Source organism: Neophocaena asiaeorientalis, unplaced genomic scaffold (genome assembly GCF_003031525.2).
Source record: "Neophocaena asiaeorientalis asiaeorientalis breed wild unplaced genomic scaffold, Neophocaena_asiaeorientalis_V1.1 scaffold229, whole genome shotgun sequence".
Lineage (NCBI taxonomy): Eukaryota > Metazoa > Chordata > Mammalia > Artiodactyla > Phocoenidae > Neophocaena > Neophocaena asiaeorientalis.
Window position 1 is genome coordinate 554,222 of NW_020174096.1, and position 25,889 is coordinate 580,110.

Here is a 25,889-nt window from a genome sequence, read left to right on the forward strand (position 1 = left end):
TTGTTTACCATAAATTCATACACCAAAAACTCAAACAATCCAACTGAATTTATTCCTGCTTCCCCCTTCTCCAACATTAGCTTTAGATGTTCTTCTAAATATTATATAAACAGTTTTGTTAAAATCAGTTCTCTCGTTTATGCACATTAGGGAAAATGGTTTTATAATGAGTTATCTTTAGAATTCTAGAGAACACCCTTTAGCCTTAAATTACATTGTGCACCTACAACTGCAACAGTTTGCATTTGCTCAGGAACATATAATCACATTAAAAACAAATAACTTTGTAGTTCATAGTTTAGTCGGCTCTTAAATAGTTTCCCTGGGGGGGGAAACAAGTATTTTGTGTGGTTTAAGAAACTGATATAGATAAATGAAATGCTAGGTGTTCATTTAAACTTCGAGGAAACCTACAGATGAACTTTTGGGCGTTTTTTCTAAAAAGCAAGAGATAGGCGCTTAATCACTGTTCATATAGTGAAGGGATGGGATGGCACATACAGACGCAGATGAAACTCTACATTTTGTAAATGTAGAGTTGGATATTCTACATGGAAGAACTGACACTGACAATTGTTTACAGGAAACGAAGGTTAAGAAAAATGTTGAAGAATATCTACCCTTAGAAAGAGAGAAGTGTTTTACAAGACAAAAATGAGAACTAGAGATTCCAAAAACACTCATTTTACTGTTTTAAAAGAAAAACAAAAAAATAATAGGGAGAGAGTCTAGACCAATTAGAACTGAGGCAGCTGTAACAAAAAAGGAACACAGTACAGTGACTTGAGCCCTTAAAGGAAATGACTGACTAAAATGAAATTTCTCAAGTCTTCATGTCTATAATAATAAATAAATGTGCAAAATATCAAAAATACAAAGTCTGGATTTTTTCCCCTTAAGTTTGTAGTGAACTGTCTAGCCCCTGCTTAATATAGTTACTTTTACAAGCCTTCTGACTAGCAGAGCGTGCTACACAGGCACGTGCATGCTAGAACTTTACCGTGAGCATTACAGTTCTCACCTCAAACTAGTGACTTGCCTGTTACCCGTATTTATATATATTTCATTCCCACTGTAAAACACTTAAGGCCTTTCTAGTGGTACATTTTAATCAACATATTACATAAAAAAGCATCTTGAGTTTTAAAATGAACCTTTTTAGTCCTGTAACGTGATGGGTTTAGTTGAACAGCTGGAACATAATATGGTAACTACATTGGACTGTTTAATTCACAGCTGTAGGAAAATGTTTGATTTTTAAAATATAACCAAGATGAGACTAGAGTTATGAGCAGTAAAATATTAGAAAACAGTGAATGAATAAATAAGATGCTTTTCCATCAGTGGCAATTCATTATTTTGCTTTTAGGAACCTGGAAGAAATTGTCTTCTTTGAGTTTCAAATGTTCTGGTAAATCTAGTCGTTTCTTAGCTTCCTCAGTATCACCTTGAATTGCTGAAATAAGTGACTCTAAAGAATCAGTTCTTTTCTGGTCTGAGGTAGCAAGAATTTCCCCATAGAAGTCCTCTTTGAAAGTATCCATGATATGAGCTTCCACGGACTTTTTTGTATTCTTGTAGTATGGGTTCCATCCTATGCTCACCACCATCTTATGGACGTCTACACTTCCATCACTGGCCCAACCATGATATACGCCAGTGGATGCATCAGCCGGAAGATTATTTACTACTTGTTCAGGAAAGTTATCTGTAGGGATGCCCAGGTGCTTGGGGCCGCGACCGAACCGCACCACCTGGCCGCGGCAGAAGTACAGCAGGTGCCTCATGACGCCGTCCGTTCAGGGTGCGGGCTGCGGTCCAGTCCGCGCGTCAGGCAGAGCCGCCATCGAGGCGGTGTCCGGACCCCCGGGCCAGCCGGAGGACACGGGCAGGAGCTCCGCGGGCCGGGTGGGCGGGTGGGCGAGCGCACGGGCATACAACGGGCCGAGCGGCGCGGACGACACGCCTCGGTGAGACCCTTACGCCGCTGACCAAACAGAAGGTGCCGGGCGACTCAGGCTGCGTCTGGAGGAAAATTCTTATTAAATTATCTTTTATATAAAATCAGAGAATCCTAAATTTTTCTCCTCCTGCGGAATTTGGAAATCTGGCCTTAAGAAATGCTTTTGCCTTCCTTTGGAAACTTTGAAATTCTTTCCTGCCTGCCTTTTACTCTAGCTCTTCTCTGGATCTTAGGCTGTTTTCTTGTCCCGAGGATCCCCTTGTCTTTTTGTTTGAAGGCCCTGCCTGTAACTCTCCTGTCATCTGGAGGCAGTACTGCACGGTGGCGAGGAGCATGGGCCTCTGGTGCAGGACACATGGTTTTGAATTCTAGCTCTGCTGCTCATTGGCTTTATGACTGTGGACAATGTTATGTAATATTGCTGAGCTTCAGTTTCCTGTTATATCAAACGAGGGTAATAACCAGCTTTACAGAGTGAGGGGCAGCTGTATGTGTGTGAAGCTCCTAGATTGTTTACATAAACATTAGAAGAGTTATATTCTGGTCCATGTTGGTAAATTCCCAGATCCCAAATGTGTAATTAGCCTGTGGACCAGATGATGTCCACTACTGTCTTATTTAGTAAGGTGTCTTTCGTGTGAAAGTGCAGCTACGTTTCTGGGAGAGTCATGGACATTCCCTGGCTCATCAAATTCCCCTCTTCGTATTGGCTAGTACCGTATACTGCCTGTAACGTACTGGGAGTTGCAGTCATAGTTTTAATCAGCACTTCTGTGAAAGATTATTAAGTCTTTGCCTGTTGATATTTTTCTTCAGATTTTTTGGTTGTGGGTTGACCATGTTAAAATGTACAATAATTATATTTTGACTGTTTCAGAGTAAGGAATCCTTTTGAATTCTTATTTATTCAGCCTTCACTGATGTCGCTAATTTTTTTGGTTTAGGTATGATAATCATAGAGAGGCTCTGCTTAAAGGTGGGCTTGCTGGAGAGTATCAAGATGACAGCTTAGATTTGCTTCACTATTTCACTGTGACCTGTTACTCTGGTTATGGAGATGATGAAAAGGTAAGAAATGAACTCACTGATAATTTCTTACCAAGTACTTAAGTAAGACTCTCAAATGCAAAGAGAATTCCGAAAATTATTCTACAGTAGAAGGTGAAGGAATGTTCATTTTGGAAACTGAAAAACAGAGCTTTCATATTTAAACTGTCAGCATATAAAGACCTTCAGTTGAAAACTAAATGTACCTTCAGTGACCGAGCTTGGGACTGTAATTCTGTAACATTAAAGTTTTTCATGTTGCATTTTAAAATCTCACTCTCTAATTAAACTACAAGAGTGTTAAGAATTTGTGTTTCTGTTACTGTTTTTTAGGGCTTTTATACAGTGTATCGTAATGTTTTTGAAATGATTGCCAAGGAAGAACTAGAATCTTCTTTAGAAGAGGATGTTGAGGATTTCCCAACTTTTGGAGACTCCCAGAGTGACTATGATACGGTAGAAGACAGATTCATTGCCATTTTGTAATTAGCATTTGTCAGTGTATCTTTTCCCTGTTTTTTTATTTTAAGAAGAAGGGTTCTAGTTCTCGGTCTTTTACTGTGACTCTCTTCCTCTCTTTCTTTTCCTGATCACCTCCCGTCTTTTCACTATTTAGTGATCTTGGTCCTATTCCATTAATTTGCTCATCAAATTCATTCTGAAGAGTTATTTTGTAAAGCCTTCAAAGGACTGTCTTCTCTGTTGATTAATAGTAAAGTTGTACATACGAAGAAAGGAGGTTAGATGTTTTGCACCAGCGATATTTGCTGCCTTACTAAAAAAGAAATCCAAATAAAAATCTAGCATTTTACCTGTTTTCTTTGTCACTAGGTAGTCCATCCTTTCTACGCTTATTGGCAGAGTTTCTGCACTCAGAAGAACTTTGCTTGGAAAGAAGAATATGATACACGACAGGCTTCAAACCACTGGGAGAAACGAGCCATGGAAAAAGAGAACAAAAAGATTCGAGACAAAGCAAGGAAAGAGAAGAATGAGCTTGTCCGTCAGCTGGTAGCTTTCATCCGTAAGAGAGATAGAAGAGTGCAGGCTCATCGAAAACTTGTGGAAGAACAGAACGCAGAGAAGGCGAGGAAAGCCGAAGCAATGAGGCGGCAGCAGAAGCTAAAGCAGGCCAAGTATGTGGTGCTGGCTGGACCCTGTCTATAAGTAGGTGCCGGTCGCAGCAAGCATCAGTGGATACCTGACGTGGTGCTTTCATGGGGGGTTTAATCCTCATTCTGCCTTCATCCTTTTCTTTTACATCCTGGCATTGAACGATGTCTTTTCATCTACTGTAAAAAAATTTTTCTTTTGAGTTGGATGTTTTCCTTCAGAGGCCCTTTATACTTGAGATTCTTTTCAGACTCTTGTAACGTTTAATAATAACTGACGTTAATCGAATTCTCATTCTGTACAAGGCCCTGTTGTAAGTGCTTTTCTTGCAACAATTCTGTGAAGTAAGTTTGGGTTTTTATCCTTTCTTTTGAGGAAATGAGGCCCAAGATCACATAGCTAATAAATTGCAGAGGTGGGAATTGGACCCTAGAAGTCAGTCCAGTGCGCTGCTTTTAAGTACCACACAATACTGTCCGTATACTCTTAGATATTTAATTCATTTCAGTGCCTTTAAAGTTTTGTTGTTTTGAGTCACTGTAAGGGCATTGTGTCCAGAGCATTATAGCATTCTTTAAAAAACGATTCACTTCTTGAAAGTTCTACCCACCTCATCTTTTGAAAAATTAGCACTTTACATGACACGGTTTAAAACCACCTGAAGACTTTTTTTTTTAATAAATAAATTTATTTATTTATTTTTGGCTGCGTTGGGTCTTCGTCGCTGCGCACGGGCTTTCTCTAGTTGCAGCGAGTGGGGGCTACTCTTCGTTGCAGTGTGTGGGCTTCTCATTCGCGGTGGCTTCTCTTGTTGCGGAGCACAGGCTCTAGGCCCGTGGGCTCCAGTAGTTGTGGCTCATGGGCTCTAGAGCGCAGGCTCCATAATTGTGGCGCACGGGCTTAGTTGCTCCGTGGCATGTGGGATCTTCCCAGACCAGGGCTCGAACCCGTGTCCCCTGCGTTGGCAGGCAGATTCTTAACCACTGCGCCACCAGGGAAGTCCCCACCTGAAGACTTTTAGTAAGTTGTGAAGAGTTATATGTTTCAAAACCCATTATCTAGTGGAGCAATTAAAATCAACCACATAACGGATAACAGATTTAAGTGACTTTGCCTGTTTCAGCCAAGCACAGGTTTTAAGTTTGTAGGCGTTGACAATTTGGGAGGAAGAAGCTCTCCTGGGGATGGGTTTTAAGCCCCCAAAATAAATAAAACCAATGCAGAGACTGTGCTGTGTGTGTCTAGACTGGCGGAGCAGTACAAAGAGCAGAGCTGGATGACGGTGGCCGATTTGGAGAAGGAGCTCAGGGAGATGGAGGCGCAGTATGAAAAGGAGTTTGGAGATGGATCAGGTGAAGATGAAGCGGAAGAACGGGAACTCCAAGATGGACAGGATGGTAACTTGCTCCATTCATTAAGAAACTGTAGGAAATAATGTTTTTGTGCTCAGGGGTTGTGCACTCAGGTTGCTCACGGATGTCCATAAAGGGCTCAGGTGTGAGACAACAACGAATGGGAGGGCAGATGAAAATCTGGAGAACACCTGGGTTCCGGCTGATTGCTGCCAGTTTCATGTTTGTTTGGTTTGTTTGTTTTTAAAGTGAGGCTGGAAAACTGGATTTTTATGTCCATCTCCCAGTTTTTAAATATGGCAGATAATTGAAATGAAAAATAATTTGGCATGGCCAAGTGAAGGTAGTCTATGGAAGTAGTATAATTGCAGTAATTTCATTAACGAACTCTTTTCTGACCATGTTTTGAACCATTTGGCTTCATAAATATATTGAGAAGTGGGCATATTGTCAGGTGTAACTGGTTATTTTTAGAAAATGCAGTTAAGCAGTAGGTCAAGCTTTAATAGTAACTCTTTCCAGAAGAGCCGATACTGTGCCCGAGTCTGTCTGGCATATATAAATTGTCTCATTTCTGACTTGTAGAGGGGCTTCTCTTGGTGTCCTGAAATGTGTCTTTTCTCTTCCTCTATCACTAGAGCACAGGCATGTGACTACCTTACAAGGAGAGGATTGGGCATTGTTGAGAATAGTGATTGATATACCTGACTTTCTCCACTGTCTCTGGCTGTTCCATGAGAAATAAAAGTAACTGATCTAAACATAGTTTACTTAATTTTACCTTACTTACAAATGTTGGTTTTCAGACTAATAGCTCAAATGATAAAATGACAGACTTTATTTATTCCACGTGATCAGGAAATTAAATGTTTTCTTAATGAATTACAAGTAGTATGTGTGAAAGTGCCTTGATAGTTATGAAGCACTGTGTAAATGTGAGGTGGCATAATTATGGAGAGTTTTACAGTTTATAAGGTGCTTTCACATATAAGATCTTGCTTGATCCTCACACTGTGTCCCTTATATGTAGGTTTTGCTCATATAGTTATCCCTTTGTTACTGAGAAGCTCTGGCATATGTCTGAGAACATATGAGAACATTCTTAGATCCAGATTTTGGCTTCAAATCCAGCATTCTTTATTAACTATTTGAATAATCAAACTACTTGAAAGTGTACACATAATTAGAAAGTATCTTATACGAAACATTGGAGGTATTTTGATCATTTATGATTTCAGTGAGAATGTCCTTCAGAATCATATTACCATTACTTATTATTTTAAAAATGTAGAATATAGAAGAGATACCTTGGGTTCTTTATCGATCCCATAGTAAATCCAAAATGGCAATCAGTTTACTTGTTTATTTCTTATAAAGATAGAATATGGGATTGTGCCAAGACTTTCAATTGAGCTTAGATTTTGTGGTCTATATTGGTAATAATTATTCCGTTGTAATAAAGCTTCAAGTTCATAAAAGTCTGTAAAGATAATGTTAAACTTTACGTGTAATACGCTATTTTATGACCTTTCTAATAATGATGGAATGTCATAAACTAAGCTTATTTAAGCATTGAAGAGTAGATTACAATTATACATGTGTTCACACCAAATCTTGCTCAGGAGATAAACTAAAACACCTTTGTTGAAAAAACTGCTTTGTTATAGAACTATGAAAATGACATTTGATTTTCTGAACTTAGCCCATACCTAGGACTCTGAGAATTTTTTGAATTTTCTTCTAAGTAGGCTTATGAAAAGAACTTGGAAGGTAAAGTGATCTGTTTGGAAGCCTTCCCTTATAATTCAGTGCTGCTTTTAAAAGGCCAACTCACATCTCGGTAACATTGTTTTTTCTTGGTGAGGAAGCAACAAATTTTAGTTTCTGATATGTGTGCAACTCTAGATACTTACTGAAGAGATGTCACTTGTTAACATGTTTTAGATTTATGTTCTAATCAAACAGGACTCTTAACTGTAGGCTTCCCTCTCGTAGGTAAAGATAGTGACGAGGCTGAGGATGCAGAACTTTATGATAGCCTTTACTGCCCAGCATGTGACAAATCTTTCAAGACGGAAAAGGCGTAAGTTTAATATCTTTGAACTCACCTCCTCTTTTGAGGTGAAGTGTAGCACTTTGACAGTCCTAAAAAAAATGCTTGTAGCAGTTGGTCACTAGCCCTCACCTGTCATCTTGGGGGATATCTTCCCAGCAGGGGAGGAAGAAGGATGTGTACCAGCAGGTAAGCCTGTTGCACAGATTCTCATTCGTGTGATGTTCCTGTGTAATAGCTGCTTTTTAAACGTGTACGCTATCTCCAGAAAGAAACGTTACTTGCTTTGGTGAGGAAGGCAGAGTCACACAGGCAAGGGGGCTAAACTGAGGCCAGTCATCTTTCTCCACAGTTGGTACAAACTCACTTCCAGCCGTCACGCTCCCGTGAGGACCGTTACCGCCAGCCCGAGAACTTCAGATGTGTCCTGCCTGTAGTATAGTTGCTGAGGTCGAAGAACTTTATCTTAGGGGAACAGTCACGAAGAGAGCAGTATTAGAAAGGATACTATCATAAGGCAGGCGGCGGGGAGGGGCCGGCTAGAATCTGGGAAAAGATGAGAGTAGAATTAGCAAGGGGAAAAGAAGCAAAACACGTGCAGTAAAGAAGGAGGAGGCAAAGGATGGAAATGGAGCTTGGGAGTCCTGAGTGGTATCACTGTGTAACCCCAGGGAAGAGCGATAGCATAGCCAGAGGAGTGGCGCAAGGCGGGCAGAAACAAGCAAGGAAACGAGCAACGATGAAGGAGGCTTTAAAAGTAGTTTTTGTATTTGGAAAGGACGTCAAACTTACCGACAAGTTGCATGAATAGACTGTAGAGCGCCCGGTTCACCTGTTGCTCACATTTTGCGCCATTTGCATGTGCTCGTTCTCTCTCCACACACACAGACAAGGTTCTTTCTGAATAATCTGAGAGTAAGTTACATACATAGTGCTCCTTTACCTCTGAACACCTCAGTATATATTCCTTAAGAATAAGGACGTTCTTCTACATAATCACAGCCGTCAACTTCAGGAAATTTATAACGTTGATGTAGTACTTTTATTCCATTTACTGCCTATATTTCGCTTTTGTCAGTTGATCCTGTGTTAATGTCCTATGTAGCATTTTCCCAACTTCAGTACAGGATCTCGTCTAGGATCATGTATTGCATTTATTTATTTAGTCTCATTTAATCTGGACCAGTTCCTGTTTCTGTGCCATTGACATTTTGGAAGATGTTAAAAAATGTTTTTTAAAGACAGACTATTTCTCATTTGGGTGTGTCCATTTCCTCATGATTAGATTCAGGTTGTGCATTCCTAGCTAGAGTACTGTGTAAGCATGTGTTGCTCTCAGGGTTTCTATCTGGAAGGACAGAAGTCTGTCTGCCCCTCATTGGTGGTGATCATTTTGATCATCCAGTCAAGGTGTTGTTGTCTAGCTTTTCCACTGTATAGTTAGTATTTTTTCCCTTGCAGCATGTTTAATATGCGGGGAGACACTTTAAAGCCATGCAGATATCTTTCTCTTCATCAAAATTTCCTTCCTGGATTTAGCACCCACTGATGATTTCAGCTTGTACCAATCTTATCTATAATCATTTCAAAACGAGGCTTTTCCAGTGCCAGTGCTCCTACATCATAAGTCATCATTTGACCTTCTGCGTGCACAGGAACATTTACCTGTCTGTTGTCGGTATGAATTTCTTTTCAGTGCTTTAGAATTCATTGTTGCCCTTCTCATGCTCAGATTTCCCGGATGTGGTTAGTGAGAATTCCTTCAACGTGGCTCCTCTGTCCTTCTGACATGTCCCAGCCATATTTTTGAGCACTCACTTTCTGGCACAAGACGTTCCAATTTCTCTGAGGAACCTCGGTCTTAAGGAGAGAATTTTAGTGGGAATGAAAAGTAGGCAACCCCAACTAGAAAAATCCAGAACTGAACAGGATGAGATAAAGTAGTGACACGAGTTTTCTACTTTTTAGTTTATATAACTCTCATAGCTTAAGTGTTGTCAGTTCTATTTTGTGAAGTGTTATTTAGTTGCCCATGGGGGCACTGAACTAGACATTGCTTATGGAGTTTCACACAGAAGGGTAGAGGTGTGTCTTAGTTTACATTTAGGGTAGCGGCAGTGAGAAGGGAGACCCCTCTGGAAAAAAGCAAAAGGAGGTAAACTACTCTTGTGAATTAATCCCGTTGCAGTCACTCATACCAGCTTGTTCTTTCAGCATGAGGAATCATGAAAAATCAAAGAAGCATCGGGAAATGGTTGCCTTGTTAAAACAACAGTTGGAGGAGGAGGAAGCAAATTTTTCAGGACCTCAAACTGATGAAAACAGTCTGGATGCCAACTCTGAGGAAGAAATGGAGGATGCACCAAAACAAAAGTACTTCTAAAAATGTCACTGCACCTACTTAGCACATTAGAGATTGCATTTAAGTGCTGTTTTATCGCAAAGAAGTTATTCTGTTATACTAATATTTTCTGTGTTTCTCCTAGTTAAGAGAACTTTATAGTATTGAAATGGTTAAAGACATGATGTCAGATATAATTTTTATAGACTATATTATGACTATTAAAATCGGTTTTATAACTGGGTAATTGATATGCTAACTACTATCAATTGAACCACTGTTAACATTTTTCTAAAATGATAATGTGGATATTTTTATTTTAATGCTTTATGATATTAAATATGTTTTAATATCTTATTTCTGTTTGTATCACTAGTATTTCAGTATTTTTTCTTTCCACTTAGTCAAGTATTTGACGTTTTGATTTATATTTGTTCTTAGGCTTTCTAAAAAACAGAAGAAAAAGAAACAGAAACCAGCACAGGTATGTTGAAAAAGTTTTATTAACATTTAATATCAGATGTAAAGTTGGAGTGCTCTTGTTTATTCAGTATAATTTGTATTAAGGAGAGGGACTGTCACTCCCTAATTTCATGTTGATTGTAAAACAGATTAAAAGGAGTTGAAAATATTTTGGTTTTTCAGTGCTTTACCTCATATATATGTGGCCAATTTACCTAGCTATTGTTGTCTGTGTGTTTAAAAATTTGGCATGTGGAATTCCCATAATACAGATTAGCTGAGGGGACCATATTAAAAAAATATTTGGACACATGTGATGACAAGATTTTTATATCAATATAACAGTTCAACTCAGAAATATATGAAAATCTGGGGATTGATCATTGTAATAATGTACATGAAATTTCGGAAAGGGAACATTTGCTTACCCACTCCTGGGCATGTGTCTGGAGGAAACTCTAATTTGAAAAGATACATACACCCCAGTGTTCATAGAAGCACTGTTTACAATAGCCAAGACATGGAAGCAGCCTAATTGTCCATCAACAGATGAATGGATAAAGAAGGTGCAGTATATATACACAATGAAATATTGTCAGCCATAAAAAAGGAGTGAAATAATGCCATTTGCGGCAACATGAATGGACTTAGAGATTATCATATTAAGTGAAGTAAGTCAGACAAAGACAAATATCATAAAGTACCACCTATTTGTGGAATGGAAAAAAACGATACAAATGAACTTACTTACAAAACAGGAATAGAGTCACAGACATAGAGAACAAACTTATGGTTACCAAAGGGGATAGTGGTGGGGGGGGTGAGGCAAATTAGGAGTTTGGGATTAACATGTACACAGTACTATATATAAAACAGATAGCCAACAGGGACCTACTGTATAGCATGGGGAGCTATATTCAATATCTTGTAATAACGTATAACGGAAAAGAATCTGAAAAATAATATATATATATGTGTGTAACTGAATCACTTTACTGCACACTTGAAACTAATACAACATTGTAAATTAACTATACTTCATTAAAAAGTGGTTAAAAAAAGGAGCATTTGCTTAGAAACTTGTAATGATTGTGATTCTTGAAAAAAAATGTTTTTTCAAGTTTAAATATTTCATACTGGGGGGTCCAAACTTAACCTCTTAAGAATTATTATTAAATAAAAGGGTATTGTGTTGTTATATGTATAACACAGCCTTGTGGATTTTTTGAATCTATAAAAACAAAATGAACTTGCCCATTTTACTAAGGGTATTTGGTGGTTCTACAGGGAATGGAATTGATTTCTGTGCTATTTTAATATAATCTAATTGTATTTGCTTATATTAAGTATTAAATGTTAAATGTAGCTCTTTTTAAAAATTGGAAATGTTTTTAAGAAAACTTAGGTAACACACTAATAATTTTTCATAAATCTTTAGATTTGGCTTATTTATCCAAATGTCTATAATATGTTTGATAATTTTGTCTTTCATATTCCAAAATGATACATGACACATGAGTTAATCACTATTAAAATTGTGACTTGGAACTTTTTGTCTCAGTTACAAAACCACATAGCAAATTATATGTTCCTTTTATAAAATGACTCATATCATCTTCCACCCAAAGACTCTGTAGTCATTTGTTTAGAACACTTTCTCTCTTGTGTGTCAGAACCACTGGAGTGAAGACAAAATGGAATGGAGAGGGACTTATACCTGATAGGTCCTAAAGATTGCAACAATAAGCACATGTATTTGTATTCTCTTACCAAGGAAAATGCTTCTGTTTACCAGCCCATTTTTTTCCCCCCAAAGCTATATGTATTCCTTGATGATACCTCTTGTTTCTGGTTTCTAATTATATCAGGGAGACAGCCCCAATTCAGATCAAGTTTTATGTAGCACTTTCCCTGGATATTTTCTAAGCTCTTTTTGAAGGGGAAGGTAGTGTGGAGACACGTACGGGTAGGTAAAAGAGCAGGAAGCAGCAGATACCGAGACTCATGAAACTTCAGATTGGGAGTTTTCTGTATTGTCAAAAAATTTTGCATAAGCCAGCAAGGATTGTAAAAGAAAACCCCCAAAGCTGAAATTGAACGTGAACAAACAAAACCCCCTTGTTGACAGCAAGGAAGAATTAACGCAAGGAAGTTTAGAATGTGCTGCTCTGAACACCATCCTTGGGACATGCTCTAAAGACAGAATTAACTCTAAAAGAAGAAATCTTGAGCTTTACTTAGGGGATATTTTGGTGGTATTGGTGTGGTATTTCTGAAACTATCTTATGTGTATTGTAGGATGGAGCAAATATACTAATGTTGTTGGGAACCAGATTCTCTTGTGGGAGAAGGGAAATACAGGTATCAATTGAGGGAAAGAGAGAGGAAGAACACTAATGTTGGACTGGAATTGGGGGTATCAGTATGAGCTCGTGATATAAAAAAATAAATAATACATGCATGAGCAGTATACACTGAGGGCCCAGAAGCAGTGATACCCAGTAGCACTGAGCATATGTAGTTCACACATCTTTGTCTCTAAATCCCCTTCCCCAGTAAAAGGAGTCAGGGTTTGGTCCTTGGAGAAATGGCTGATTCTAAGGCTGAAACAGGGAAAACACATGGTGAGCCTGCATTATCTATGCTAGAAATATAAGGGGTATTCAAAAATTGACGGGGATAAGTCAGAAGTACCCAGGAGTCAGCTTAAGGGCTTGCCGAATATGGGAAAATTTGAGTCATCAGAAAGAATAGTGGTCATAGATTTTTAGACATTTATTTTATTAAAAAAAATCATGTATCTATATTGAGCCTAGAAAAAGAGAGAGTTGGAGAAAGGAAGCAGATGGGAACGCTTCATTCCAAGAATATGAATTAACACAAATGCAAATGGCAGGACTAATAGAAGCAGAAAACATCACTGTTCTGTATCCACCAGTGTAATAAATGGTTCACATAAGAATCATCAGTAGATGCCAGATCCATTGGGTGAATAGTTATTAGGGAACAGGATATTGACACAATCTCAAAGTAACACTCTGCACATATTAAAAAAAGAAAAAGGTACTCAACAGTAGAAAAATCTGGCAATACCATCTTAATCAAATGATGAAACTTTAATCGCTGAAAAATGGGAACTGACATTTTGCTTCCTAATATAATGTATTGAGGACACAGAATTATCTTTATAATATTCCTGCTAGAAATGTTTAACCTGAATCTAATCACGAGGAAGTAATTAAAGTCAAACTGTGGGACATGCTACAAAGCAGCCATCAAATTGTCAATATCATGAAAGACCAAAAAAATGGAGGGGGGTACTGTTCTGGAATAAAGGTGATTAAAGAGATATGACAACTAAATGCAACATTGGTCCTGGATTATATCTACTATAATGCAGGGGTTACAAAAAAGGACATTACTGGAATGTGGTTATGGATTGTGTAACAGATAATGTCAGTGTTAAATTCTTGAGTGTGAAGAGGGAATTGTGGTTATGTAGGAGAGTGTTTCTGTTCTTAGGAGATACATGAGATCTACCTGCAGCTTGCTTTCATAGTTGGAGGGTGGGTGCAGAGAGAAGGAACATGGGAAGAAGAGAGGGAGAAAGCAGACATGGCAAAATGTTACCTGAGACAAAAACAAATCAGTTGTATTTAGCGAAGATATGTTAGTCAGGTGTTTTTTCTTTTATCATGCCTGTTTGGTGTTGTTTGCTTTTTTCCTGATTGTAAAATAGTTGCTCATTGCAGATCATTTGGAAAATACGGAAGAGTATAAATATCATCCCTAATTCTGTCTATAGATATTACTTAATGTTGAATTGAGTTGTGATCAGAGGTTATATATAATTTTCTCTCTACCGTTTTTGCTAATATGTTCTATTTTTTCACATAATTGAATCAATATCTTTGGAAACATGATTTTTAAGAGCTCTATAATTTTCCTTCATATATTCAACCATTCACTTATTGAATATTTGGATTGTTTCCAATTTTCCCTAATTTAATATTTCTGTAATGGGCATTCATGTTCTTAAGTTATTGTCTGCCTCTCCTTTTTTTTTTTTTTTTTTTTTTTTTTTTTTTTTGGGGGACCGGGCCCCTCCCCTTTTTGTCCCCTCCCAACTGGGGTACGAACCGCGTCCCCTGCATCTGCAGGCGGACTCTCAACCACTGCGTCACCAGGGAAGCCCCTGCCTCTCCTTTTTATTTCCTGAAGATATCCTCCTACCAGAGTGTACAGCACATCACCATTGTTTATTGTAACTATTTGGCAACATAACATAAAAAGCCAGTAGTATTATATTATTTGTTTTGTAATGGCATGCATGTTTTCTTACCTAGAATTATGATGATAATTTCAATGAAAATGGAACTGGAGAAGCAGTAAAGGTTGATCCAGAAGATAACAGCCTAAATCAAGGCAGTGCCAAAGGATTGGAAGATAGTCCCCAAGAAAATGTCGGTGTTACAGAGACTGTGGAACGGTGTGATGACCCCAAAAGTGAAGCTAAAAGGTAAGTAAGTCAGAGTTGCTTGTTGTTTTCTAATTACTTAATGCTGGTGGTGAGGATGGCTTTTCATCTATCAAATAAAACCCCCTTTCCCGTGCTGGACGCCATGAGTCAGATGTATCTGTGATTTACACCTACACACGTACGTTTACAGAGGACGGTGTTGGAGGGAGAATGCTAGACAGTGTGCTCAGACATTGCAGCAACATGGCCCAAAGCAGGAAGGAGTCACGTGGACCCAGTTTTTGTTCCCTTTATCCTGCTCAGGTTCTTATTTTGCCCAGGGTCAGTAATCCTTGGCACTTGCCTGAGAACAAGACTACAGACAAGACTGTGCCCCATTCACCTGAGTATCGCTGACCAAACCTCCATGCTCGGGCCAGGCATCCTGCCTTCAGCCTCCGTGCAGGTCGTCAGGGCGTATGTGCACAGCTTGGGGCCCTCGTGCTCTAAAGGCCCAGGAGTCCTGGTGCTGCACAGGCCACAGCGGCTGGCCAGGGGAAGGTCTCGCTCAGGGCAGGTGGCATTCCTTTTCCCCTCCTCTCCTTGTCTGACTTTCTCGCCGCCATCCTCCTCTGTTCCTCTGGAGCGGAGTAATTTCTTATTCCTTGAGGAAAGCTCTGAACAGTAGGCAACCGCAGGTTCCTGTCACAGGACCATGAAAAAGGAGTTCCAGTGACAGAGTGAGGTGGAAGCCTGAGTTGGAAATGCTCAACGCTGGAGTAACAGTGAGGGGTGTGGGATTTAGGTGCCATGAATGAGGAGAGAAATGCCATGGAAGCCTAGAGTAGGCCTGGAGCTGTAGGAAAAGGAGAACAAGGAGCTCCGTAAACGGGTAACCTGGACGCCTGCCTTGGAAGACTTTGGACAGTGGAAAGCTGGAAGGGGAGGTTACACGCTACTCTGATGCTTGATGTGTGTTCCCATGTTAAACGTGAGGAAACTGAGTCTGGGTTAAATGACTTGCCCCAGAACAAAAGCTGGTAAGTGGGAAAGTGGGCGTTTAATCCCATCTGCCTGACTACTTGAAGGACCCAGTTCAGCTAGCTCCATGGGGCCCAAGCATCCTGTGAAGGTCCCTCAGAGGCTGCTTGGGTGTATGAGGGATGGGCCAGAAGGGGGGCTCCAGGCCCCTGAGCACCTCCGTCATCTAGAGCTAAAGTATTTTCATTCATTTTCCATAGTACCTCCACGTGGGATTCATTTGGGGGAGGAAAAAGGGTTCTCATTGCTCAAACTCAGACTTTCGCGACTACTAGTGAAGTAGTGAAGTTCAGCTTTCTCACTTAACGACGTGAGAAAAAGAGTCAGAGAATTCAAATGGTGTCTTCACTGCTGAGGAGTGGCGGGGCTGGGATAGATAGCCCACCCCCACCGGCAGGTGTCCAGACCCCCCTTTCTGCGGGACCCCTCTGCTGCTGCTCTGCAGTGCGTGGATGCTACTAGCTACCTAAAACGTGTGTGTATCTAGGGCACGTTTTTATTTTTATTCCTTTTTATTGTTTTATTGAAATATAGTTAACATACAGTGTTATTTTAGTGTCGGGTATACAACATAGTGATTTGACGTTTATATACATTACATTAACTGATCACCACAACAGGTCTAGGAACCGTCTGTCGCCATACAAAGTTATGGCAGTATTATTGAGTATATTCATATGCTGTACATTATGTCCTCTCTAGAGTACTTTTGAAAGATAACGTCTTAGATATTAGCTTCAGAGATGTAGCTGCTGCCTTTCATAATCAGGTGAATTGTTCTTTGGGAATATTATCCTGAATTTTCTTGGATATATTTGTGGCCTCTCTGTGGTGATATTCTGTAAATTAGTAAATGTTAATCTGTTGCCTTTTATGTCATTGTGTCTTTTTCTTGGCGCTTTCACACCTGGCTCAATACCGCATGATGCTGTGCTGTACTCCTGATCAGCATCGGGTGAATGTGTAGGTTTAACTTAATACGGACTCCTGGGTTCTGCTCGAAGAATGGAATGCTCAAGAGCTTGGCAGCATTATAACCCATTGGTTATAACCCATTCCCTCTGGTCTGTAAATTCGGTTGTGCTCAGATTTCACCCTAAGAATTTGGTCAGCACAAATGAGGGAAAAAGTATGAGAGGACTAAAGAAAATGAAAATTCATACAGATTAAGCAGAGGGATTTTGTGGCGTTAAAGCAGAACAGGAGGAAACTGACTATACTGGCTGGTAATTCTGGGTTATAGAATACAGGGGAGAAAAACCCACAGATCAGCAGAAAGGACAAAATCTTAAAAGAAAATTCTTTACATTTAACAAATGTAATTCTATAAAAAATGCATTACAGTGTTTTTCTCATTTCACTGTGGAACTGATGAAATGTTTGTCATCAACTGGATCAGGTTTAACAAGTTGTGTCTTTGGGGAAACACACTTAATGTCATAGATCATTTGTGAGTACTACTGGTTGGCCGTGAAGGTGGTTTGCTTCAGTAAATGGAGTATTAATTAGCTTTTTTACAAAAATACACCATATAAAAGTTCGGAGCTATTTTAGTATTCTTGTTTTAGCTTGTGTTTCAACTTTTAAGTAAATTCCTTCGTTTTTGTGTCATATTTGATATCTGATGATCTCTAAAGTTGTTTTTTAAAGCTGTTCATTTGAGATGTGAAAATTAATTTACTTGGCCATTAAAATGAATGAATTAGCCTTTAAAACGCATGTCACTCTTTTGAGTCTTCTTGGGAGCAAGGTGACAGTTAAAAGGGGTACATTATTATTGGATTATACTGAATTCTTTCATTTATTTTCCAGTGTTTCTAAACCCAAAGGAAAGAAAGCCAAAGATACTAAAAAATCTGTCAGAGTACCTGCTGAACTACAGACAGTGGTAGGTCAAAATAATATTGACAACTCTTCAGTGGACCTTGTTGTTTAAGCAGTATAATCTTAATTCTAATTCTGAAGACGTTAAGTGTGTATTTGGTGAGCCCTTCTGCACCTGCTGCGTAGATGTGGCTCCATCAACAGTTTTCCTTGACGAACGTAGAATTTATGTATGTGCCGCTGACATTTTTTTCTTTAAAGTAAGAAGAAGCACATTGGACATATCAGATTGTACCAGAACAGTTACTGTTCTGTTTTCCATTACTCTGAAATCCAAAGCCTTATCCATGTGGTATGTCCTGTTGAATGTCTCAGGACCCTTAAAGTTGATGGTGTTGGTTAATGGAACTCGACTTCCAAGAACAACTGCCTCTGTTGAGCCTGTCTTAGTAGCTGTCCGTTGTGTTACAAGGTCTTTATTTTGCAGTTGTTTGATATTTAATCTCAACGTGAAAACACTGCTCTCAGATAATAATACTTGCTTTTATTTATGTTTTTTATGTTGTTTTTTCTTCCTTTTTTTTTCCCTTCTCAGAGTGATGTTCTTATCAGCTGTACAACCTGCCATAGTGAATTTCCATCCCGGAATAAACTTTTTGACCATCTAAAGGCCACAGGTCACGCAAGAGCACCTTCATCATCATCTTTAAACAGTGTAACAGATAGTCGAAGCAAAAAAGAGAAACGTAAAAACAGATAGAAATCCTGCCAATGCTTTTTCTTTTTGATTGTCACTAGATTTTGACACCAAAAACGGAACTGAAATCATCTAAAGAGTTAAAATTTCAGTCATCTGCAATTTATTGCATTGTGGGAGATTATTTTTATCTTGTAGAAGCATTTTTTTGTTTAATATATATTTTTTAAACATTTCATTGGTGATTGAATTCTACTTTTGCCATCTGAATTGACGTGAATGTCTCAAAACAGGTAAATATTGTAAAGTATGCATTCTTGACTTCTCTTGGCTCATATGGACAGAAATGTACAGAGAGAATTAAATTATTTTAACACGTACAAATGCTCCTTTCTGTTTTATTCTGTGAATTTCACATTAAGTGAAAGTGTTTTTATATGATAAGCATTTTTATATGATTCAGTGGTTTTGTGTTTTGTTATGCTTCATGATCTGTTGAAGACTCAGATCATTTTAAAATCGTCATGGATTTTTTCCACCTGATACCATGATTCCAGTTCTGATTTTAAAACTACTTCTAAATAACCTGTTGTTAATTACTGCATTTTTTTTCCCCTCAAGGACAGTGATAAGTAGAAACTAATTGAACATATATGGTTGTTTTTCAAGAATAGTATCTCTTCAAGGTATAATTATATTGATTTAACTTGAGATTTTACTGGTAATTATCAATAAGATATCTTTTGGTTTTTCACTCTGATTTGGCTCACGGAGATGGAACAAATTAATTTATAGGGTGTGTCCTCCTTAGGCATAGGGACAGCTGTAAAGCATGATGGATCAAGGTAGCAGATGGTTCAGAATTTATTCTATTTAACAAGGGATATTCTGCCTTGGGTTTTTTCACTATTTTCAGAAGTTTTTTGTTTTTTCCATCATTCAGTGGAGAGAAACTTTTTTCCTTTTTTTTTTTTTTTTTTTTTTTTTTTTTTTTGATTCCTGGACCGGGGCACGAACCCGTGTCCCCTGCATTGGCAGGTGGACTCTCAACCACTGCACCACCAGGGAAGCCCCAAGAGAGAAACTTTTTTAATGAAAGATTTTTCACTAGGGCTGATATTTATGCCCTAGATTATCTACTCTGTAGCAAAGATAAAAAAAGAAATACGGAGAATCTTTATAAGTGAGTGTGGTCACGTATATGAATCAGTGATGAGTCAGGTTTTAGGGTGGATTAAATAGGCAATGCTTTTAGTTGGTCTTGAAAGTAACTTTGAACTCACTAGCTTGAAATAAGTACTTGCTGTTCAGTGAAGTTATTTCTCTCCATATATCCTTGATCTTCAAATGAAACAATCTTCAGTTATGCATAAGTTCTAAAACACAGGGTCCCCGAGGGTGAGGTCTTTTCTGAAAGCTTCATGGATAGTATTGATGATACGGATCGTTCTGTGAGATGGGCTTGAAAATATGCACTTGTAGCTTAATTTTTAGTTTGTTTCTTCTTCATTTAGATAGATGTTTATTTTCTTTACCTTCTTCCCTTTCTAACTTCTATTGCTAATTCCTCCTAATTGTTTTCCCCCCTTTCTTGGTCCCTTCAGGGGAAATGCCAGCCAGATTTCTGTCTTTGGTCTTTTCCTCCCAGGCTTCATCTGAACACTCACCACCTTCCTCTAATTTGAACTAGATGAATTGGCCACAATTATGAATAGGAATATTAATGAATGGGAGGGCATATTAGTCACATGTTATTTATTGTTCAGTAAAAAATAGGAAGTCATCTTGAAAGGTAGAGAATGTCCTGCAAATGCCCTTCAGACCTTCCTTGCTTTCCCTTGTACCAACCATGCAGGCATATTTAAATTTATTCCTGCTACATGTGACGATTGATTGGGGTTTCTTGTCACTTTTATTCTCATTGACAGAAGTCATCCATACTTTTTAAGAGATCTTCATCAGTTGTGATCAGAAATTAGATTTCAGTTCTAATCCTGTGTGTGATGCTGATAAGTCATTTAACTTCTCTGAACTTCGTTTTCCTTATCTAACACAGTTGTTAGCATAATAATATCGTCTCCATTTATCACACAGGATTATTATGAAGATCAGACAAAATAGTACATATGAAAACGCTTTTTAAATACAAAAGCTTTATACACAATGTTATTGAATTTAGATGAGCTAAATCTTTTTCAGTTAAAATATTTGCAGATAGAACTGTACGTGCTGAATTAAATGCGCTTTAAGTTTTATGGGAATTTCCTTTCCCATCTACTTCTGAAGAGGAAAACAGAAACGTATGTTATGCCAAGGGTAAAATGTTATTTCTGGTGGATCACAGACGTTCGTTATTGTTTGTCTGAGGCAGAGCAGAATATTCAAAAATACATGAGCACATATTTTACGTTAATCTCATTAAAGCTCAGTGGTAACTACCATCTTGATTGAAGTTAGCTCAAGTGTAGAAGGTGCATAGCTTGAGGGTTCTGGAAGGAGAGGGTTAGGGGAAATCCCGTTTATTCCTCCATAATTCATTCAGTGGTACCAAGGCTAGGGTTCTCCATACAGCCCAGTGAGACCTTCCCTGTTTCAAAATAGGAACAGAATCCTTATCAAAAGCACAGCACTATAGGAAAATAGGACGGCATCAAAATGAAACCTTCTGTAGAACAATAGGCAACATAAGTAAAAACACAAGCCTCAGACTGGGAGAAAATGTTTTGATACATATAACTGACAAAGGATTAGTATCCAGAATACATTAAATGACAAAAGAACCTCCTATAAATCAGTGAGCAATTGACAGTTATGCATTAATACCGAGCAGTTCTCGAACTTATTGGTATCAAGATCCCTTTACAGTCTCAAAAATTGAGAACCCCAAAGTGGTTTTGTGTATGTAGTTTATATCTACTGATATTTACTCTATTAGAAATGAAAATAGAGGAGTTTTTGAAGTATTACCTTATTTAAAGTAATACCTGTTAAATAACATTTTTGGAAAATAACTTTTTCAAAGTGAAAGTTTAATGAGAAGAGAGGCATTTGTTTTACATTTCTGAAAATCTCTTTAATGTCTGGCTCAATAGAAGACAGCTGGATTCTGATGGCTGCTTCTTCAATCAGTCTGTTGCTATATGTTTTGGTTAAAGTATGTGAAGAAAATTGAGCCTCATGTGGATAAGAAATTGGAAAAAGAAGGACCTTGTGGATCTCCCAGGGTCCTCAGACCACGCTTAGAACCGCTGCATTAGAAAAATGGGTAAAATATATGAACAGAAAAAGCTTGAATAGTCAAAACAGTATGAAAAGGTGATCATTGTCACTGATAATCAGGGAAATATGACTTAGTTGTTTCATATTTTCAGATTGGCAAAAGGCAAAAAGTCTCACAAGATCAAGTGTTGGTGAGAATGGAGAAATGGGAACAATTGCTTCAGTTTGATGGTGGCTATGAAAGTTGAAGACGTACCCCCTGACCTGACAACTCCAGGGGTATACTTAGAGTCTCACAGTGTCTGCAGAGACACAGCATGGGCTCCACCTGAGGACTGTCATCCAGGTCCCACTCCGGCCCTGCTGAGTGAGAATTTGCAATTAACAAGACTTCTCAGGTGACTCGCGTGCTTCTTGCATCTTGAGAAGCAGTGCTCTCAGGAATCCAGGCGCGTGTGGACGAGGAGACTTAGTGGCTGATCACAGCTGAATTGCTTGTATCTGGGAAAAGTTGGAGATGGACCCTAAATCTCCGTGAACAAGAAAGTGGATAAATTGTATAATGGACAATAAGATGGCAAACAGGCAGTTCAAATGAGTGAACTGGATATGTAATACCAATGGCTAGCCTTAAAAAAATATTGAATGAAAACAAGCTGTCAGAAGGTGACATGTATGCCACTTATATATAGTTTTTTAAAGTACTGTTGTTATTTATAGAGAGAAAATATAGAACCATCAATGGGAAACACATCATTCAGAAAAGTAGTTGCCTCTGGAAATGGAGAGGGGTGGAATGGGGGCGTGGCAGCAAAGGGGCCTTATCTGAGGCAAGACTTCTAATTAAGATCTGAAGGAAGATGTTAGCAGTAATTCTGGGTGATGGATAATGAGGGTTTATCACTCTACTAACATGTTTTCATGAAATACTTCAAATATCCAGAGAAATACAAATTAATGTTCCATTTTTTGTTAATAGGAAATACACTTGCACGAAAGGGGAGATAAAGGTTTTCAGGTCTACATTTTATTCCTAGCATATTCCATAAGTTCACTGTAGCAGAGGCTGTTACTTGTTTCTCTCAATGTTCATTCTCTCCTTCCTTATAATCCTGATTTTTAATTGGGCACAAAGCCACCTAAAATATTACCTTCCTAGCCTCCCTTGCAGCTAGGAGTCTGTATGTTCTGGCCAGTGATCTGAGCAACTTTGGGGACATGTCCTTAAAGATGTGGGATGTCCTTATTCCCTCCTCCGCCAGCTTCAATGAACAGGTCGGTAATGGTTGGCGCTCTACCCCTGTCTGGGACCATGAATCCTCACAGGGCAGAGCAACTGAAGCCCAGGAGCTTCCATCCTTGACACGTAGGGGGACCCTATAAGCCCCAGACAACCTCCTTCTGCATTCAAGAGAAATAAAACTCCTGCATTACTGAAGCCTCTGTTGTTTTGCATTTCCTGTTGCAGGTGATTCACGTCCTGATTGCTTTTTTTTTTTTAATTGAAGTATAGTTGGTTTATAATGTGTTAATTTCTGCTGTACAGCAAAGCGATTCAGTCATGCATATATATACATTCTTTTTTATATTATTTCCCCTTATGGTTTATCTCGGGATATTGAATATAGCCAGTCGCTTCTTATTTCACCGTGTGTATTGTTCCCTCCCCATATGAGAGGTATAGCTTCAACAGTGGCAAGGACGTGGACTCTTAGCTCTGAGAGATCTGGGATCAGGTTACAGTGGCAGCACTAATTATGTGATCTTGGGCAAGTCGTTTAAACTCTTTAAGCCTCTTTAATTTTTTTTCATCTGTAAAATAAGGGTGAAATCAACCTTGCCGAATTGTAAAGGTGAAAACTTAAGTGTCAGCACTGCCTGGCACATGATAGGCATTCGATAGCTATTAGCTTTTACTTATTTTCAATAATCTCTTCTGCTTATAAATTTTCTTGCTTTATTTAACTGTTCACTTTGGTTTCTGAAATCATCTAATGGGGATGGTAATTTGCAGGGAAATCCATGATTATATTGATCCTATGGTGTATTTTTTTTTTTTTTTTTTTTTTTTTTTGCAGTACGCGGGCCTCTCACTGTTGTGGCCTCTCCCGTTGTGGAGCACAGGCTCCGGACGCGCAGGCTCAGCGGCCATGGCTCACGGGCCCAGCCGCTCCGCGGCATGTGGGATCTTCCTGGACCGGGGCACGAACCCGTGTCCCCTGCATTGGCAGGCAGACTCCCAACCACTGCGCCACCAGGGAAGCCCTGTTTTTTTTGTTTTTGTTTTTGTTTTTTAAGTACTAGTATATATATTGAAATTCTTTCTGGCTCAAATGGAACAAAATTTTTACATGCTAAAGCTGAAAATATGCTATTTCAACGTGGTTGTGTGATACCAATGGAAACTGTCTTGACGATCATTGATCCTAATTATGTTAGAAGACTCAGTGCATTTGTACAGAGAATTACTGTGCCATTAAAATGAGACAGGGCCCCAGCATCACTGATGTCCTTTCGGATACAAAATGCCTTCTGAAAGCAAGGAAGAGTTCAAATTATCCTTCACAGTATAAATTATTTGAATGTCACTTAGAGAAAGTTTCTAACAATTTCTAAAACAAAAAGGTCATGGTGTCTCTCCGCATTTAGATAAATTGGTATGTAGTTAATATATCTTCAGGTACTTTTCTTATTTTCAAATTTAATAATAACTCATACTTTTGTGTACGAGGTAACAGTAGTCTCAGCATATATGAAGCAGAACTTTCAACAGTTCCATCCAATAGTGGAATCCGTCTCTTAGGATGTTCTGTAACTGTGCGGTCAGGGTTCTCTGCTGGAAATGCCATAGAAGGATGCCTGCCCTGGGGGTAGGGGGATTCCCTGAGTGACGGCAGGATCCTGGGCTGGGGTTCTCTACCTGCAGCTCCAGGGAAGCCCGACAGTTTGATGAGCGCTCTGGTGAGAGCTCACACCACTCTGCTGGACATCTTCAAAAACCGGTGCTGCGTGCACGTGCTTTCTCTCCAAACTTGAACTGGGTTTTGAAAGAGCAGGCCCAGTGCAGATGGCTAATCACTGCAAGGAGATTGAGGAGAAAAGTTATCCCAAGTGGGCGGGCCCATCTGCAGGCACTTTTTAGCTGAGCTGTGTGTTCTGCGATCTGGGCTCACCTGAGAGAAAGCTGTGCAGCTGGAGAGAGACGTCTTTGGTGCTCTCCACACCCACCCTGTAGGTGCCTTTAAACCAGGCCCCGTTTGTCTTCCAGAATTCGGTGGCCGGAGGTGGGCCCAGGGAGATCCAGTCTCTGCTCCCTAATCCCAGCCGCTCTTCCTGGGGCCTTGCCAGCCCTACTGCCCAAGGACCCTGCCCGCCTCAGGTCCTGGACAACTGAATCCTCAGAATAGCAGCAGTTTGAGAATCAAGGTAGGCACGCAAGGGAGCCTTTTGAGATGCCTCAAAACCAAAAGACAGAGAGACTGTTTCCTCCACTTATACAGGAGATCAGTGTGGAGAGAGTATGGGTCTTGAAGTTAGATTCACATAGGTTCAAATCCCAGCTCCAAAGTTACAAGCTTGTTAACTAGGACATGTCACACCAAAGCTTTGAGCCCGTTGCCTTTAAATGGGGATGGTAGTATCCATGTCACACGTTAGTGGTTAAAATAAGAAACCTCGTATACAAAGAGCCCAGCAGAATGCTTGCCATACAAAGGCTTGCCCCAAATAGTGCCACACACTGTTAAATCCTAGTTCCCATTCTATTCTGTTCCCTTTCCCCGTGAAGTACCCCAAGGGACATGGGTTTAGTTGCCCAGCTCTTCACCCAGTTCCCCCTGTACAGAGTGTTTTCCTTGTACTCACACTGGGCCCACCTGGATCACCCAGGATAATCTCCTCAAGACCCTTAATCACTCTGCAAAGGCCTTTTTGCCATGTGAGAAAACATTCACGGGTTTCAGGGATGAGAATGTAGACATCTGGGGGCAGGAGGTGCATTTTGCTGCCAAACCATGGGCTCCTCACTCAAGGGGTGGTTGTAGAGGCCGAAGTGATGGTGCCTGTGGAACACGGCGCTCTGCCTGCTGCACAGCTGCCCTGCTGGCATGTCTCGGGCTTCAGGCAGACCGTGAACTTCTTGAGGGCAGAGAGGGGCTTGTCCTCCTTTTCTGTCCTCTACCATACCTAGCATAGTGCTGGAACCACAGCACGGCCTCAGCAAGCCGCTTGTCGGGTATTTTAAGTGCAGAATCCTAGAGTGGCTCCGCTTGCAGGTGTGTCGGTTCCAACAGGCACTGCCACTCAGCGGAACCAGGTC

The 25,889-nt window shown here is 39.5% G+C and overlaps 1 protein-coding gene and 1 pseudogene across 1 annotated transcript in view; one reads left to right on the forward strand and one right to left on the reverse strand.

Annotated features, from left to right (window-relative positions):
- The window catches only part of DNAJC21 (DnaJ heat shock protein family (Hsp40) member C21), a 30,837-nt gene extending 7,833 nt beyond the window's left edge, over positions 1-23,004 (forward strand). The window contains exons 3-13 of the mRNA XM_024754669.1: positions 2,908-3,031; positions 3,344-3,466; positions 3,842-4,146; positions 5,369-5,520; positions 7,471-7,558; positions 9,743-9,901; positions 10,311-10,353; positions 14,678-14,850; positions 17,644-17,719; positions 18,251-18,645; positions 21,724-23,004. Coding sequence (XP_024610437.1) covers positions 3,377-3,466; positions 3,842-4,146; positions 5,369-5,520; positions 7,471-7,558; positions 9,743-9,901; positions 10,311-10,353; positions 14,678-14,850; positions 17,644-17,719; positions 18,251-18,415 — 1,251 coding nt within the window. The 5' untranslated portion in view covers positions 2,908-3,031; positions 3,344-3,376 and the 3' untranslated portion in view covers positions 18,416-18,645; positions 21,724-23,004. The remainder of the gene's footprint in view (positions 1-2,907; positions 3,032-3,343; positions 3,467-3,841; positions 4,147-5,368; positions 5,521-7,470; positions 7,559-9,742; positions 9,902-10,310; positions 10,354-14,677; positions 14,851-17,643; positions 17,720-18,250; positions 18,646-21,723) is intronic.
- LOC112405995 (riboflavin kinase pseudogene) lies at positions 1,341-3,267 on the reverse strand (annotated as a pseudogene).
- Positions 23,005-25,889: the final 2,885 nt, after the last annotated feature.